Source organism: Hirsutella rhossiliensis (genome assembly GCF_020360975.1).
Source record: "Hirsutella rhossiliensis strain HR02 chromosome Unknown scaffold00003, whole genome shotgun sequence".
Lineage (NCBI taxonomy): Eukaryota > Fungi > Ascomycota > Sordariomycetes > Hypocreales > Ophiocordycipitaceae > Hirsutella > Hirsutella rhossiliensis.
The window spans coordinates 4,245,804-4,260,384 of NW_025408669.1; the positions used below are offsets into that span (position 1 = coordinate 4,245,804).

General features: G+C 59.0%; 5 protein-coding genes across 5 annotated transcripts; 1 reads left to right on the plus strand and 4 right to left on the minus strand.

Annotated features, from left to right (window-relative positions):
• Positions 1 to 567: 567 nt before the first annotated feature.
• On the minus strand, positions 568 to 1,696 carry HRG_03569 (mitochondrial carrier protein; the record flags this gene model as incomplete). The annotated part of the gene is made up of 2 exons (XM_044862040.1): positions 568 to 1,244; positions 1,321 to 1,696. 2 exons carry the CDS (start codon positions 1,694 to 1,696, stop codon positions 568 to 570), a joined length of 1,053 nt encoding a protein of 350 aa, XP_044723066.1.
• Positions 1,697 to 3,138: 1,442 nt separating this feature from the next.
• Positions 3,139 to 4,628, minus strand: HRG_03570 (arginase family domain-containing protein; the record flags this gene model as incomplete). The annotated part of the gene is made up of 3 exons (XM_044862041.1): positions 3,139 to 4,025; positions 4,123 to 4,249; positions 4,371 to 4,628. The coding sequence occupies 3 exons, from the start codon at positions 4,626 to 4,628 to the stop codon at positions 3,139 to 3,141; spliced, it is 1,272 nt and encodes a 423-aa protein (XP_044723067.1).
• A 914-nt stretch (positions 4,629 to 5,542) lies between these two features.
• HRG_03571 (uncharacterized protein) lies at positions 5,543 to 6,010 on the minus strand (the record flags this gene model as incomplete). The annotated part of the gene is made up of 1 exon (XM_044862042.1): positions 5,543 to 6,010. The coding sequence occupies one exon, from the start codon at positions 6,008 to 6,010 to the stop codon at positions 5,543 to 5,545; it is 468 nt and encodes a 155-aa protein (XP_044723068.1).
• Positions 6,011 to 8,148: 2,138 nt separating this feature from the next.
• HRG_03572 (uncharacterized protein) lies at positions 8,149 to 9,069 on the plus strand (the record flags this gene model as incomplete). The annotated part of the gene is made up of 1 exon (XM_044862043.1): positions 8,149 to 9,069. The coding sequence occupies one exon, from the start codon at positions 8,149 to 8,151 to the stop codon at positions 9,067 to 9,069; it is 921 nt and encodes a 306-aa protein (XP_044723069.1).
• A 17-nt stretch (positions 9,070 to 9,086) lies between these two features.
• On the minus strand, positions 9,087 to 13,489 carry HRG_03573 (ABC transporter domain-containing protein; the record flags this gene model as incomplete). The annotated part of the gene is made up of 4 exons (XM_044862044.1): positions 9,087 to 9,318; positions 9,366 to 10,741; positions 10,811 to 11,679; positions 11,749 to 13,489. The coding sequence occupies 4 exons, from the start codon at positions 13,487 to 13,489 to the stop codon at positions 9,087 to 9,089; spliced, it is 4,218 nt and encodes a 1,405-aa protein (XP_044723070.1).
• Positions 13,490 to 14,581: the final 1,092 nt, after the last annotated feature.

The window sequence follows — 14,581 nt, forward strand, 5'->3', positions numbered from 1 at the left end:
TTCGTGTTTCGTCACGTTTGCCTTTGCTTGCATGCTTCCCATGCTGGACTTGCGTCTTTCCCGGTCAAGGTGCTTGAGGGCATAGTGTGAGCCGGTGACGCGCGTGCAGGTTGTCTTTCAGCGCACATTTCGAGATTGAAGAATCCCTCAGTCTAATTCAAGCGGCTCTTTTTAATATACTGTAATACCTGAGCTAGCCTCCCTTTTATCCTTGATCTTGGGTCTATTTTGCTGCGCTACTCTGACAAAAAAAACACCAGAATGAGTTTCTCATGGCCCTAAATAGTCACATGCGGCAAAACGGCGCCTCCTTGTCGAGTACCCCCGCGCCCTTGTTTTCTAGCGAAAGTCTAGTACGCTCCCAGTCAAAAGGGAGAGCCCCTTGTGTGGGGGTGCCGCTCCTCTGCGTCTCCGAGGTTTCTGCGTCTCCGAGTTGCCTGCGTGCCCCGTCTCCGCGACCTGGGTCTGAGGAGCTGGTCGCTGCCCTCCCTCGGGCAATTGGGAGCATGCCAAGGGGACCGGAAGGAAGCAGAGTAAAGATAGTCATCGCAACCTTGCGGCCGGACCCTAGGCAGGACCAAATGCCTTGGTCATGGCCTGATGCGCCAGCTCGACGCCGAGGAAGGTGGCTGCGTTTGCGGGCACGGCTCGCGTGAGGGCGGGGCCGAAGCCCGGGAAGAAGGCCTTGAAACCGCCCTTGCCGTAGAGGTCGCGGATGACGCCGCCGAGCGTGACGTTGCCCTCGGCCGTTTGCAGGCGCGACTTGACCGTGTCGACGGGGAAGACGGGGATCCACATGGCGACGCCGGCTGCGGCGCCGGCACAGGTGATTGCGGTGAGGCTGAGCTCGCCGGTGGGGAGGCCGGTGGCCTTGTCCTTGGGGCTCATGGAGAGCTTGATGTACTCGTAGGCGGCGAAGTAGGCGGCGGAGCCGGGCCCGTCGCGGGCCAGAGTGGCGGCGCTGCCGCGGAAGACGCTGCGCAGGCCGCCTTCGCGGTAGAGCTGGCGGACGACGTCGAGGCCGCCGCTGTACTTTGGTTTCTCGCCGGGGGCGCGCGGCTTCTGGCCCTGGACCTGGAGGATGATCTTGACGCGCTCAAAGGGGGCGGTGATGGCCGTCATGGGGATGGCAGACAGGAAGCCGGCGGCCGAGGTCTGGGCAATGGAGAGGCCGTGGGGGGAGGCGGGCGAGATGGACGTGACGATTTGCTTGCCGAGGTCATAGCCCCAGAAGGAGACGGCGACTGGGTCGGGCGAGCGCGGAAGCGTCAGTGGTTGTATTCAATGGGCGCGACAAGCTTCGGGGGGGTGGCAACTCACACATTGGCGTGACGCCGATGAGGGGCGCGCTCACGCCGGCATAGAGGCCTCTGCGCAGGCCATCGCGGGCGACGCTCTTGCGGACGACATCAATGGCAGATGAGTAGACGCCGCGCTCGGCCGTCTGCAGGCGGACTTTGACGAGGTCAAAGGGATGGCCGACGACGACGGCGCAGAGGCCGCCGAAGCCGCCGGCACCGAGGGCGCGCAGCTGGGACAGGAGGCTGGACGAGGCGGCGGCTTTCGCCTCGCCCAGGTCCTTGGTGTTGCTGTCGGGCACGCGCGGGAGCTTGTCGGCGAGAGGCGCAGGCAAGGCGTCGAGCCCTTGGTTGACAGCCTGGGCGGCGGCTGCGGAGGAGGAGCCGGAGGATGGCATGGTGGGGGGTGGGTTTCGCGCAAGCGCCGGAACTGGAGAGGGTTGGGAGGAAGAGGAGGAAGGGGAGGAAGAGAGAGGTTTTGAGACTTTTCGTCGATGAGATTCAAGCTTTGTCGTCGGGACGGATTAGGTAGGTCATTGGCGGCGCGGGGGAGATGCAACCACTCGAGGCGACAGGTGACAGGGCAAGATACGTTGCAAAGAAGAGAGTGATGGAACCGTCGCTGGGAGTTGCGCCGCTCTTGATGGTGTTGTCTGTCGGAGTGTCTGTTAAAGGCTGGCCACGTTGGCGGCCTGAGCAAAGCAAGGGCGAGCGCTTTGCCCGTCGCAACCGAGGCGATCGGTCTACGTCACAATTTGTCCCTCGGCAATGGTTTTGGCGGGCGTCAGCAGGAGGCTTCTGGTCAGTGTTTAGGTGCCCTTTTTTTGGGGCTCTTTCTGGTGATTTCTCCGTCTCGGAGGGGGTTTTTTTTTTAATCCGCAAAAGATTGGACAAGGCATGGCAAAACGGCCAGTCAATCTTGTACATCTCGTCGATATATTCATCGCGTGTACGTTAATTAGATGGAGTGCTTGGTTCCGTTCGCGGGGGAGAAAACTGGGGACTAATTAGAGCTGGGAGATTCTTTTGGGACGTGCCTCGGCTTCGGCTTAAGCCGGCATCTGTGTGTCCGTCGTCCAGTCTCTTCCTCGCCTATCATAATATCGCAGATGCATGTTTTCCCGTCACCTGCGCTTACATTCAGCCTCTTCTGCCATCCGTTGGGCCGGTCCGGCCGGCCGGGCTTCCGCTTGCCTTGGTCATTGTGTCGTCGGCATAAATGAGCCACTCGTTTGCTCTGACACGTGCCAGACTGGCCAAGTGACGGACGTCCCGCTGGTCGCTGGCGGCCCCCGTATTTTAGAGTTGCCGGCTCCGAGCTCGAAGTTGCGTGCAAGATGGAGAAGAACAAGATGGCGATGAGATGTGAAGGAGGAGGAGAGGAGGAGGAGGAGGAGAAGTGGAGGAGGAGGAGGAGAAGAGGAGGAGGAGGAGGAGGAGGGGAAGAGCAAGAGTCTGGCAGGTACGGCGGGAAGACGTGCTGTACATACTTCGTACAGGACCTGCCGTTGCTGTAGAGTGTAGATCAACGTGGTCACATGACGCCGACCTCGTTCCCTTTCTGCCTCTTTACCCTCACAGCGCATCTCTATTCCAATATCCGCATGGCATCTGCGGGCTGCCTGTCCGCCCAGCTTCCTAGAAGGCATCATCTATGGCTGGGATGCAGACGCGTCATCCCGGTTCCTCGCTTCTCGACATGAGGCTTCTGTCCCTCGTCGGTTCCGGAGTCTGGGCACGGTTGACAGTCTCGTCGACATGGCAAGCCCTTTTCTTGTCAGGACTGGTCGAAAAGATACCTTCCAACTCATTCATGTACCAAGCCAAGCCAACCCTTCCATCAACCTTCCTTGCTGCTGCCGCCCGCCTTGGCCCAGTTGGTCAAAATCTCAAAGGCCACCTGAGCTGCAACGAGGGCCGTCTGCTCGCCGGGCCCGTCATATGCTGGATTCACCTCGACAATGTCGGCCCCCACCACGTCTAGCCCTTCGAGCCCGCGCAGCATCCGGATAACCTCCCTGCTGGTGAAGCCCCCGACCTCGGGCGTCCCCGTCCCCGGCGCGAGGCCCGGGTCCACGACGTCAATGTCGAAGCTGAGGTAGACGGGGCCGTGCCCAACCCTGGCCTTGACCTTGTCGACGATGCCCTCGACGCCGATGCTGTCCACCTCGTCGGCGCCAATCTGTGCAAACCCCTGTCTCGCGTCGTCGTCGTTGTCCTCGGGCCCAGAGAGCCGGGTGCGCAGCCCGACGTGGACCGAGCTCCCGTTGGCGATGAGACCCTCGTCCCATGCAAACGTAAACACGTCGCCGTGGTTGAAGCGGCCCTGCTCCGAGAACCAGGGGAACTGCTCGGCGCTGGCGGGCGGGATCCACGTATCGAGATGAGCGTCAAAGTGAACCACCGTCAACGGCTGCCCGTGGATCTGCCGTAGGGCACGCAGCGCTCCGAGAGCCACGCTGTGATCGCCCCCCAGGGTCAGAAGCCTGGGCGGACCTTGTTGTCCCGTCCCGCGGCGGGCGCTGGGCCGCGATCCGAGCTCCGTCATAGCCTGTGTCATCTGCCGCAGCGCCACGCCGTTGTCGAGTGGCATCAGCGGGATGTCGCCGCAGTCGAGCACCGTCAGCCCTGACTTGTACGGGTTGATGTGTGCCCGCGGGTTCCAGCCCCGGCTGCGAGACTGTCGTGCCGAGGCCGTGCGGATGGCTCGCGGCCCGAAACGGGCGCCTTTTGGACGACGTTAGCCTGTCTGCGGACCATCAACTATCCAGGCTTTTGATGACATGGTCTGCCTTTGCGCTGGTCGGTGCGGGACACGACGCACCGGTGCGGTAGGAAACGGCCGTGTCGAAGGGAGCCCCGATGATGCCGATATCAAAGGGCGTGTCGGGTTCCGTCAAGCAGCTGACGTGCTTCAAGTGAGCAAAGGTGGAGATGCCCGAGTAGGACCACTACAGCTGTTAGAGTCTCATTGTGCCACGCAATGACTTTCGCTCCTCCGCCGCAATCGCCCCTCGGTTGCGCCATAACCAGAAGACGGACACGCATCGTGTGTAGGCAATGCTCACTGACCTGAATCCCCCACAGACGCTCTAGTTCGGCTTTCCTCCCCACCGCCTTAGGAGACTTATTTTCGACTGCATCATGCTGTGTCAAGAGCGCGCCAGCTGCTGACCGATGTTGGGGGCCCCAGAGCACTTCTGGCTGCACCACGTACAGGGTGCCGATGACGATGAAGAGGGAGAGCGGTATCGTCGTCAAGAGGAGCAGCAGAGGGGCAAGCCTGGATCTGTGTAGTCCTAGGCGGCCTTGTGTGTTCGCCATCAACATGATGAGACGAGGCTTTCCTAGTGGCCGGGAGAGGGAGATGGAGATGCCAAGGTGTCGAGGTCGGAGGGGGGCAGATGAATCGACCAAAGGGAGCTTGTTCAGGGCATGCTTGTGAGCTCCATGCGTTGATGCCGACGAAGCCTCCATCCAGAGAGCGGATGATTCGCAACTAGCCACAGACAACTGGACCCTATGTGCCCCTCCAACTCCTACCCGAATGTAGATGAGGACCATGCAGCTTTGCGTCGTGGCGAGGCGGGAACCACTGCAGCATACAGGCAGGGGTACGATACTGTGCATGGCAAGCTCTCGTCTCACTCTTCACACCCCCCACACTGCATGGACGCAATTGAGTTGCATCGGCACGCTTACGCCTCGGAAAGGATTGCCGACCCCTTGGTGCTTGTCCTCACCAAGTTCACGTTGCATGATGGCGACATCGGCGCCGTATGTTGCTCATATCGCCATGTCAAAGCCGTGGTTGAAAGAGATACAGACGGAGGGCCCCGGAGAGCCGACCTTGACACTTCATCAGCAGTCCGAGTACAGTGAGACATAGCACAGATGGTGTTCAGATTTCTAGAAGTTCGCTGTCGTGTAAAGGAGGACAAGACAGGGGGGCTGCTACGTTGTACAAGCCCTTGGACTTCACCACAACTACAGATGTGCAGAGAAAGATTAGAATTAGAAAGGGAGTTTCAACGCAGGCTTTTTGGCGACGGCAGCAATCGTGTGTTTGACTTTGACTTGTAGTAGCCGGCTATCTGAAGTGATGAAAAAGCTATCCATGTCCAGAACAGATCGGCTGCCAGCCAAGATGATGAAGAGTTCCCACGAAGCTCTCGTCGTCTCCTGTGTTGCCGCGCTTTGTGTCCCTTGCGGTTTGACACGGGCCGTAAGGCGTGTGGGTTGACTTAGTTGACCTCGGAGCGGACAGCGTAGTCGTTGTTCTCAGACCGGACAGCGTAGTCATTGGTGTCGGAGCGAACAGCGTAGTCGTTGGTATCAGACCGGACAGCGTAATCGTTATTCTCAGACCTCACAGCGTAGTCGTTGGTATCGGATCTGACGGCGTAGTCATTGTTCTCGGACCTCACGGCGTAGTCGTTGGTGTCAGACCGGACGGCGTAGTCGTTGTTCTCAGATCGGACAGCATAGTCATTGTTCTCAGATCGGACAGCATAATCGTTGGTGTCAGACCGGACGGCATAGTCATTGTTCTCAGACCGGACAGCGTAATCGTTATTCTCAGACCTCACAGCGTAGTCGTTCTCAGACCGGACAGCATAGTCGTTCGACCTCACGGCATAGTCGTTCGTCTCAGCCACGGGAGCAGCTACGACGGCAGCAGCCAGAGCCACAAGGGTGAGAGCGTACTTCATGGTGAAAAGCTGGGGAGAAGCGGAAAAGCAGTGAACTGAGTGATGAAACAACGTGGACAATGTCTAATGTCAAGAAGCGGAAGGGAAAAGTAGATGAGGGGCGACGAAAAGGTCTGAGTCAATGCTCTCTCTTATAGATAAGCACACAGACCATGACATTGGCGACTCGTTGCTTCTCCGGCTCATCTTCCTCCTTGCCCGGCGGGACTGTCCATCGCTCGGCACACCACCAGTGCCATCCATTGCGTGAGCCTCCCCCGCCCCCGTCATCAATAAACCGAAGCCGGCAGTCTCGTCGAAGACACAGAGTCGCATCAGCCGGAGAGCACGTCGAGGGGGGCCGATCTTTGCCCTCTCGAATACTCTGCCTCTCACGCCGGCAACTTGATCATGATGTGTCGTGGTCAACCCACCCCCCTGCCTTTCCGCTTTCTCCACCTCCTCTTCTCTTCCTCCTCCGCCTTTTTGTCATCTTCTCCAGAACCCCGCTTCTCGTGAGCCAGAGGCCGCATCCGGGAAGAGAAGGAGGCGGGAGGCAGCGCCGGCATCAGGTCGAGTTGCATCTACCTATCAGTAGATCATACGGTCCGGGATACCATCGAAGAGGGAGGAAGCTTTGCCGGTAACCGATGGCCCCTGTTGCCCGCCCGTGTCGACCGAGATCAAAGCCCAAAGCATAGGCTGCAACTGGGACATATTTTCTTCTTGCGTCCTGGCCACCGACCCTCCTTTCCGCCCCGTCCAATACTGACAAGTCGAGTGACGACTGGGATTGCACGCACGGACTGCTTGCTGACTGCAGGTAACACTTGGCCAGTGGTCACTCGGAGAAACCGACAGTGAAGAGCGATGGACGGCCGGCGTTTTGCATCGAGGCAGCCCGCGTTGTATTGCAGTTTTCTCCAGCCCGAACCGCAAGTCATCGTCACCGTCTTGACAGCCACGTCGATATTGCGGCTCGTGGCGTCTCACCGAATGCACGCAGCAGAGGCGAGAGAACAGGGGGGAAAACGAGAGTAAGATTCAAACAGTGCTCGGCGGCAGCATCGGCAGGCCCTGAGAGTCGTTTGGGAGACCGAGTCTGTCCTTCAATGACAAGGAGCCATGCATGTAAAGCGGCATGTAGGCGACAGAGCCCAAGCAAGGCAGTTCGATAAACAGTACAACGCCCGCGCGTACGTCGTCGAGGGCTGTTATCCAATGAAAAGTGAGCAGAGTCCGGATCCATGACAGTTATTGCTGCCGCCGGCGAGATGTCGGAGATGGAGACCCTTTGCTTACGGCCCTGGACCCATAATGCACATCCTGATATCCATCCGTCGCGGGCGGGGGCTGACAGATGACAGAGGAACGCATGCAGAACCGCCTCCCCTTTTGTCGTTGATGATACGATTTCGCAGAGAAACCCGAAAGACACGCTGACGATCTGGTGCGGCTTATCTTCCCTGCATCGCGGGCTGCCTCTTTGAGAGCACAGCAACCAAGACAAGGCCAGGGACGGGTTCATCTTATCGACGCCACCCGGTCACAGGCCGCGGGGGCCCTGCGTCGTCCAAGATGCATCAAGAACCGCCTGCCTATAAGAGATCCCCCCTGCTGTCCGATGCTACCCCAGTGCTGACCCTTGGCCCCACGGCCCGGAGCCGAGTGCAACCTCGAGTACACGGGGTGGCTTGATTGTCCCTGTTGAGGTTTGCAGCGAGTAGCGACACGATATCCGAACCCGGTGATGTTCGGGGGAGAGGATGCTCCGCTCTTGATGCGGGCGAGTAGGGCGGCAGGCATGCGGGGGTCTGGAACCAAGGCCGGCGTGCCTGGCTGATGACGGGACTGATACCGAGACGCTTCAATCCGGCGGGCAATCTTCCCCGCCAGTTCCCGTCAGACTTGGTGAGCGGAGCAGGGGGCAAAGGTCCAAGGACATATTCACATCGCCGTTGTCGGCGCTGTCCTGAGTTCCATACCTCGTCGGGGAGCAAGTCGACTTGGGCAACAATTCAGCTTCAAGCCCCTGGCGTGGGATGTCCCCTTGGGCTCTTTGCTCGTATCCCCAAGTCGTTGCTGTTGGTTTCAAGGGACGACCGTAAGCCCGTCGTCCTTCTGCGAGCCAGCCTCACCACCTACCCCTGATCAATCCAATGGCACCCCCAAGTCGCGATGCGAGCCTCGACGCGGAGGCCGGCGAGGCTCTGCTCGAGAAGCACTCGTCACTGTCAGACTCGGAATCGTCTCAATTTCCCCTTTGCCCGTCTTGTGCCCGCAGACAGGCGCGCCAGCCGTCCGTCTTCCGGAAAAAGGGCCTCTGGGTCACGTACCTCAACCTCGTCCTCTTCCTCACCAGCATTCTTCTCCTCATCGGCGCCCGCCGCAGCCTCCGCCCGCCGCCGCCCTCGGGGCGCGAGGTCGTCGAAGCCACCTCGGCCTACTCTCCAATCTTCGATGCCGTCGACCTCACGCCGGTGCCCCTGACCGTTGACGGACGTCTGCACGCGCCCGCCAACGCCTCCGTCTTCCGTGGCGAGCCATCCAACGTGACCGATGCCGCGTGGGACGACGTGTCGGCCGAGGCCTACGAGGTCATCCTCGTCAATGCCACCGTCCTCGAGCGCGCCGGCTACAACCCGACGCACTACTTCAAGGCGCCCTCGTCATGGGGCCACGGCGAGGGCCAGTATCCCGTCCAGATCGACGTCTTCCACCAGATCCACTGCCTCAACGCCGTCAGGAAGCAAATGTATTACCAGCATTACTATGCCGATGAGTTCCCCAACGGCCCCGACGAAATGCACTGGATGCACCAGCGCCACTGCCTGCACATGGTGCTGCAGAGCCTCATGTGTAACGCCAATGTGGACATTGTGCCGCATCGGTGGGTTGAGAAGGACAACAAGCCCTTTGCGCAGTTCAGCATCCAGAGGCAGTGCAGGAACTTTGACAGCCTGCGCAGTTGGAACAAGAAAAACGCCGTCAAGAACGTACGCGACTTGTGGCCGCACGACAAGAAGGCGATGCCGCAGGATGCCTTTGTCTGGTCAGGATTTGGCGAGTCGTTTTCCTGAAGCTAGATCGTATATATTTAATGGATTCGAACCCCCTGCATGTCACACAGCCGCTTGAAGATGGAGTCGCGAGACAGTAGCTCGGCGGGCGACGCGCTCTCGACGAGCTGGCCCGCGTCCATGACCATGATGTGGTCCAAGTCGATAATCGTGCTCAGCTGGTGCGCCACTGCGATGACGGTCCGGCCCTTGAACTCCTCCCGGATGATTCGCTGCATGACTTCTGCCACATGCTTGTCCACACTGCTGCTTGTCAGTTCAAGACGGGAGAAGCGTCTGCTTCGGATAAGACTTACTTGCTCGTTGCCTCATCCAGCACAACAATCCTCCCCGGCCTCAGTACCGCACGGGCCAGCGCCAGAAGTTGCCTCTGGCCCTGGCTGAGAGTCTCAACGTCTAGCTCGCTGTCAAGGCCGCCGGCAGATTCCACCACGTCCCACAGCTGCACCTTCTCAAGAGCGGAGCGCATGGCTGCGGCCGAGGCCGAGCCCGACGAGTCGAGGTTCTGCGCCAAGGTCCGGTGGAAGAAGTAGGGCTCCTGGGGGATGATGTTGAGCGCAGATCGAACCACGGAGCGAGGCACTGTGCTGAGGTCCACGCCGTCGACGGTGATGGAGCCGCAAGTCAAGTCTATCATCCGTGCAAGAGCCATGACGAGAGAGCTCTTCCCGCTTCCACTTCTCCCGCAAATGGCAACCTTTTGGCCTCCGGGGATGTCTATGGAGACGTCACGCAGCGCGAAGCCTCCCTTCTCAGACATGTCGTAGCGGGCCGAGATGGAATCCAGGCGCAAATGGCCCGTTTGAGGCCACGGCGGCTGTGGTGTATTCGACTCGCCTGCCTTGTTCTCCGATGGCGTCTTTTCCTCAAACGACTTGGTTCGCGCAAGCGCACTGAGCGACGTCTCCAGGTTTGTCCAGTGAATGACAATCATCTTGAGTTCCTGGCTGATGGACATGAGGTTCACCAATGCCACGCCGATGAACCCTGCCGACGTAGACTGCAGCTTGACGGCCACCGCGATTAGAATGACGGCGGTGGCGGCAATCAAAAGCTCCAGAACCAACTGCAGCCATCTTTGCACCATGTAGAGGAGATAGAGTGGCCTTTGCGACGCGTCCACCAGCTCGTGGTTCAGCTCGTTGCTCTCGCCCGACCATCCAAACGAGCGAATGGTGGCGAGGCCTTGCAAAGTCTCCAGAAAGTGCGTGTACAGCGGACTCTTTGCCTCGAGGTCAAGAAACCTGAGCTGCCGAGAGGTGCGCAGATAGAAGCTCTGCACGCCGTACAGCATCACGGCCAGAAAGGGGTAGGCGATAGCCACGTACGGCGCCGCAATGGCAATGAGAACGGACTGTGCCAGCGCAACGAGACCGGCCGAAACGGTTTCGAGGAGGGCCATCGGGAGATCTCCGTCGATGAGGATGACGTCCTGCGAGAAGCGGTTCGTCGTGATGCCCACGTCAACAGAGCTGAAGAATGACACCGGTGCTGCCATGACCGTCCTGAGCAGAACTTGGTGCAGTGATGCGCCGACCCTGACGGCCATCGAGGTCAAAGTATGGCCAGCGAAGAGGGCAAGAAACACCAGCGCGAGGCTCTGAAAGGCTGCATACACGCCCATGTAGTAGCCGTCGCGGCTCTGCCCCGTGGCGTTTGCCGCGGCCCAGAACTTGAGCCACACAGGCCCGATTGTTGAAAAGACTGCCCAGCCACATTGGAAGCCGACAAACAAGAGTACTCGCCAGAGTCCAATATGGTTGTACAGGTATTTGTAGATGGAGGCATCGCCTAGGCGCCGCGTCATGTCCTCCGGAGCCTCTGCTCCAGTCGCTTCGGTTCCCAAGGGCAGACCGGCAGACACATCACTGGCTTCTTGAGCCCCGTGAAGGTCAGCAGCCTGTCTCTCACGAACAGCCAGCGATTTGATGTACTCGGAAGCTTGGCTCAGATGGCCAAAGGTTCCACTGTCAGCTACCCGTCCGTCCTTCCCCAGGGCAATGACATGGTCGGCTTCCGGTAGAAGGTCGACGTCGTGGGTGGAGAGTACAACCGTGCATCCCCCCTTTCGAAGCAATCCCCGAGGGCCGAAGACGTGCTCAAACACGTGTTCCTTGGTAACCGCGTCCAACCCGCTTAACACATCGTCAAACACGACCAGGGGTGTCCGGGCGTAGATGGCCCGGGCTATGGCGACCCGTTGCCGTTGACCTCCGCTTAAAATGACCCCCTTGCTGCCTATCCGGGTATCGTTTCCCTCCGACAGCGACGATATATCTTTGGTGAGGTCGACTGCCCGCACGACTGTGTCGTACCAGCCGCTTTCGAAATCTGAGAAGCCGACTATGTTTTGTTGTAGCGTTCCGTTCACGAGAAACGGGTTCTGGTCGCAGTACGCTATCTCAGGGCGCGGAACCCTGAGTCGGACCTGACCCTTACAGAATGGGAGTTCACCAATGATGGCCTTGCTGAAAGAGCTCTTGCCGCTGGCCACTGGTCCGACAACCATGGTCAGTCTCGAGGCAGGAATATCAACGTTGACATCCCGCAGCACGGGGCTGGCGCTTGTCCAACCAAACTCTCCGTTGCGAATTGCGATGGCATCGCCGTCTATGCCCTTGCGTTCCTCTTGCATCTCCTGTGTTGAGCTGGCACTAGTAGAGGATGGGGCAAACTGACATCCGTCAAGTCCCAATATGCGATTTTCCGTCTTGGGCTGAGCATCGAGGTACTTGCCAATGCGGCCAAGGCACCCCAGAGAGGCGACGAAGAGCGGTATGGCTTGGAAAAGCCAGACGAGCGGTTGAGTCATGAGCTGAAGCAGAGAAAGCGACGTAAATATCTTAGTTGTGTCCAGATTCGCCCCGTTGCCTCGCCCTTGTATCACAAAGATCATGAAGGTAAACACCGGGGACAACAGAAGCGGTGCAAACGAGAGAGTCGCAGTGAGCACCTCGATGTATCGGAAGTATCTGGCGGCGTGGAGCTCGGCTGCTCTCAACCCCCTGAGCATCGCGTCTATGCTGCCGGAGAGCCCAAGGAGCCTCGCGATTTTGATGGCGGCTATCGCCTTGACCGTTGCACCAACTCGCGCCTGGGTCGCTTCCATCCATTTCCTCTGGGCATTGTCAGCGTAGGAGCTCATCAATAATGAGCCGAAGCTGGCGAGAACGGCCACAACAGCGGGCGCCACGCAAGCGATGCCCAGGTCTCTGTAGAGCAGCCAGACGGAGATGGCCACCTGCAGGGCGTTTGCCCAGATCTCGTGGAAGTCTTTGCAGCCTTGGAGAATGCGCTCCATGTCGGTGCTCATGAGAGCAACGGGCGCCGTCATGTCGTAGCGGGCAGGGTCAACATCCGTCGTCTTTCTGTAGATGGCTGCCACAAGACAGCCGCGCATCTTGACGAGACACTTGTAGGTCAAGCGCCAGTAGACACAGGTCGAGATGGCCAGGCCGCAGTAGACCAGGCCGTATGCGCCGATGAAGCCATAGCCGGTGCTGCCGGCAAAACTGTCCTCGCCTTGAAGATAGCGGAGAAACTCGCGCAACAGGAGAGGCTGGCAGATGGTGAAGGCCCCTTGGGCAAGACGCGGTGCCACGGGGGCCAAAAGGGACCACTTGAGAGTCTGCACGAGGGCCAGGGCAATGCTTCGCGACGAGGCGCCGGCAGACCTCGCGGACCAAGCCGTCCAGAAGACGCCAGATAGACGTCGAGTCTCGAGGCCGGAAGCGAGAGCATAGAGATCCTGGGGGTAAAGGATGCGTTTGCGGCCCTGCACTAGGATACGACGGAGCCACAGGAGAAAGCCCCGGCTGAAGACTCCGCTCTTGTCCTCCGGACTCCGATGACGCCATAGAGGAGACAAGAACCTGTCCTTTTCAAGGCTCTCGAGGACAAGAAGGCCTATCTTTACGGCGAGCGACGTTGTGAAGAGAACGGGGAGGGCGGTACCCGAGTTCTTGAGCCACAGGGTGCGGGCTTGCACGGCATCAAACAGGACGGAAAGCAAGAGGTAGATGTTGATGAGAGCCGAGGGGCGTGGCGAGTAGCCATGTTCAACCCAGGAGAGAGTGGCGAGGGCGAAGACATCAACAAAAGACAGCACGGCAGCGGCGAGGCTCGTGCGGGTGCCATAGACTCCGGTTCGGGCCCAGAGGACCAAGAGGGCTGCCTGGACAGCGCCGTAGCAAGCAACGGCGGCCAGCTTTGCGAGCTGGAACCGAGTCCCCGAGACCTGTCTTCTTCTCCTGGACAGCAGAAGACTGAGGCGCGCAGCCGATAGCAGAAGAAAGAGGGAGGATGGCGTTATCGAGAGGAAGCTCTGCTCAAACAGCAGGGTGAAGTCAAAGTTGCCTCGGCAGCCGCCGTTGATGGCCGGGCCGAAGCTCCCATCGTCACAAACAGTCGCGTTCTCCATGGCGCCTTTGTTTAGCACGTAAGCCAAGGTGCAGGGAGGACAGTTCCTGAGGGCGTGAAGGAGAAAGACGACGACGATACCGTGGAGGACGGGCCAAACAACGGGCCTAGGCGTTGGTGGCGTACCAAATTCGCTTGAATTTCGCAAGCATGTAACGTAAAAGAGGGCGAGATTGCCAAGTGGCCTTGGCAGAGTGTCTGTCGTCGTCGACGAAGAGGAATCGGTGACGGGACGAGAGGGAAGAAGCAAGGAAAGAGCAGCCTTTTTGGTGTTTCCTACCGCGGGCTGTAAGCACTGGAACCCTGGGACAACACGCCTCCGATTGCGACCCACGGGACAAGAACCAACAATGACTTGTACTGCACACTTCCCCGCAGGTCAGCGACATAAAGGAGGTGAGATAAGAATCAGTGGCAGCTTTCTGACAGCGGAATTCACCTGGTCTCACAGGCTCCGCCCTTGTTGATTTGTTCCGTCCTGTGCCGAATGCACGGGATGTGCAGGGTAGGCCGAGGTACAGGTGCTGGGAAGGATGAACCGCTTTTGTGACCTGTCTTGCAGAGAAGGCCATTCCATCATGCTCCCGGACCCTTGGTCTGTGTAACGCAGCGTCGGCAGAAGCTACCAGCGGGATAGATGCTGTGTTGTTTGCAAGACTGAACCCGGAGCCGAGGGCGGAGAGGAATCGAGAGTTGGAAAATGGAGCTCTTTGATCTTGAATATATATGTCCGGTTCATCCAAGATACGGACTGACGTCCACAGACAGCTACGCCCACGCAACGCAGCATCTCAGCGTTTGCGAATACATGGTCCAAACCCGCGGTTTATATCGACTCAAGCAGCTATTGAAGCAAGGTCCTCGAGTTTACTCCCGACTATGGATCCATGCCGGCCAATGCGCCTCTCCGTTTCCTTACCAGGTATACACTGAAAATAATTCATCTGTTCGGAACAATGTTGAACAAAAACCGCTGACGGCTCCTCCATCCACGATGCATAAAGGGCAACTGTGGCGTCAGGACGGCTCGCTGCGCGTCCCGACAGCACGGGATATCAAGGACGACCCTCTGTCCGGCGAGGGCCGCTTCGGC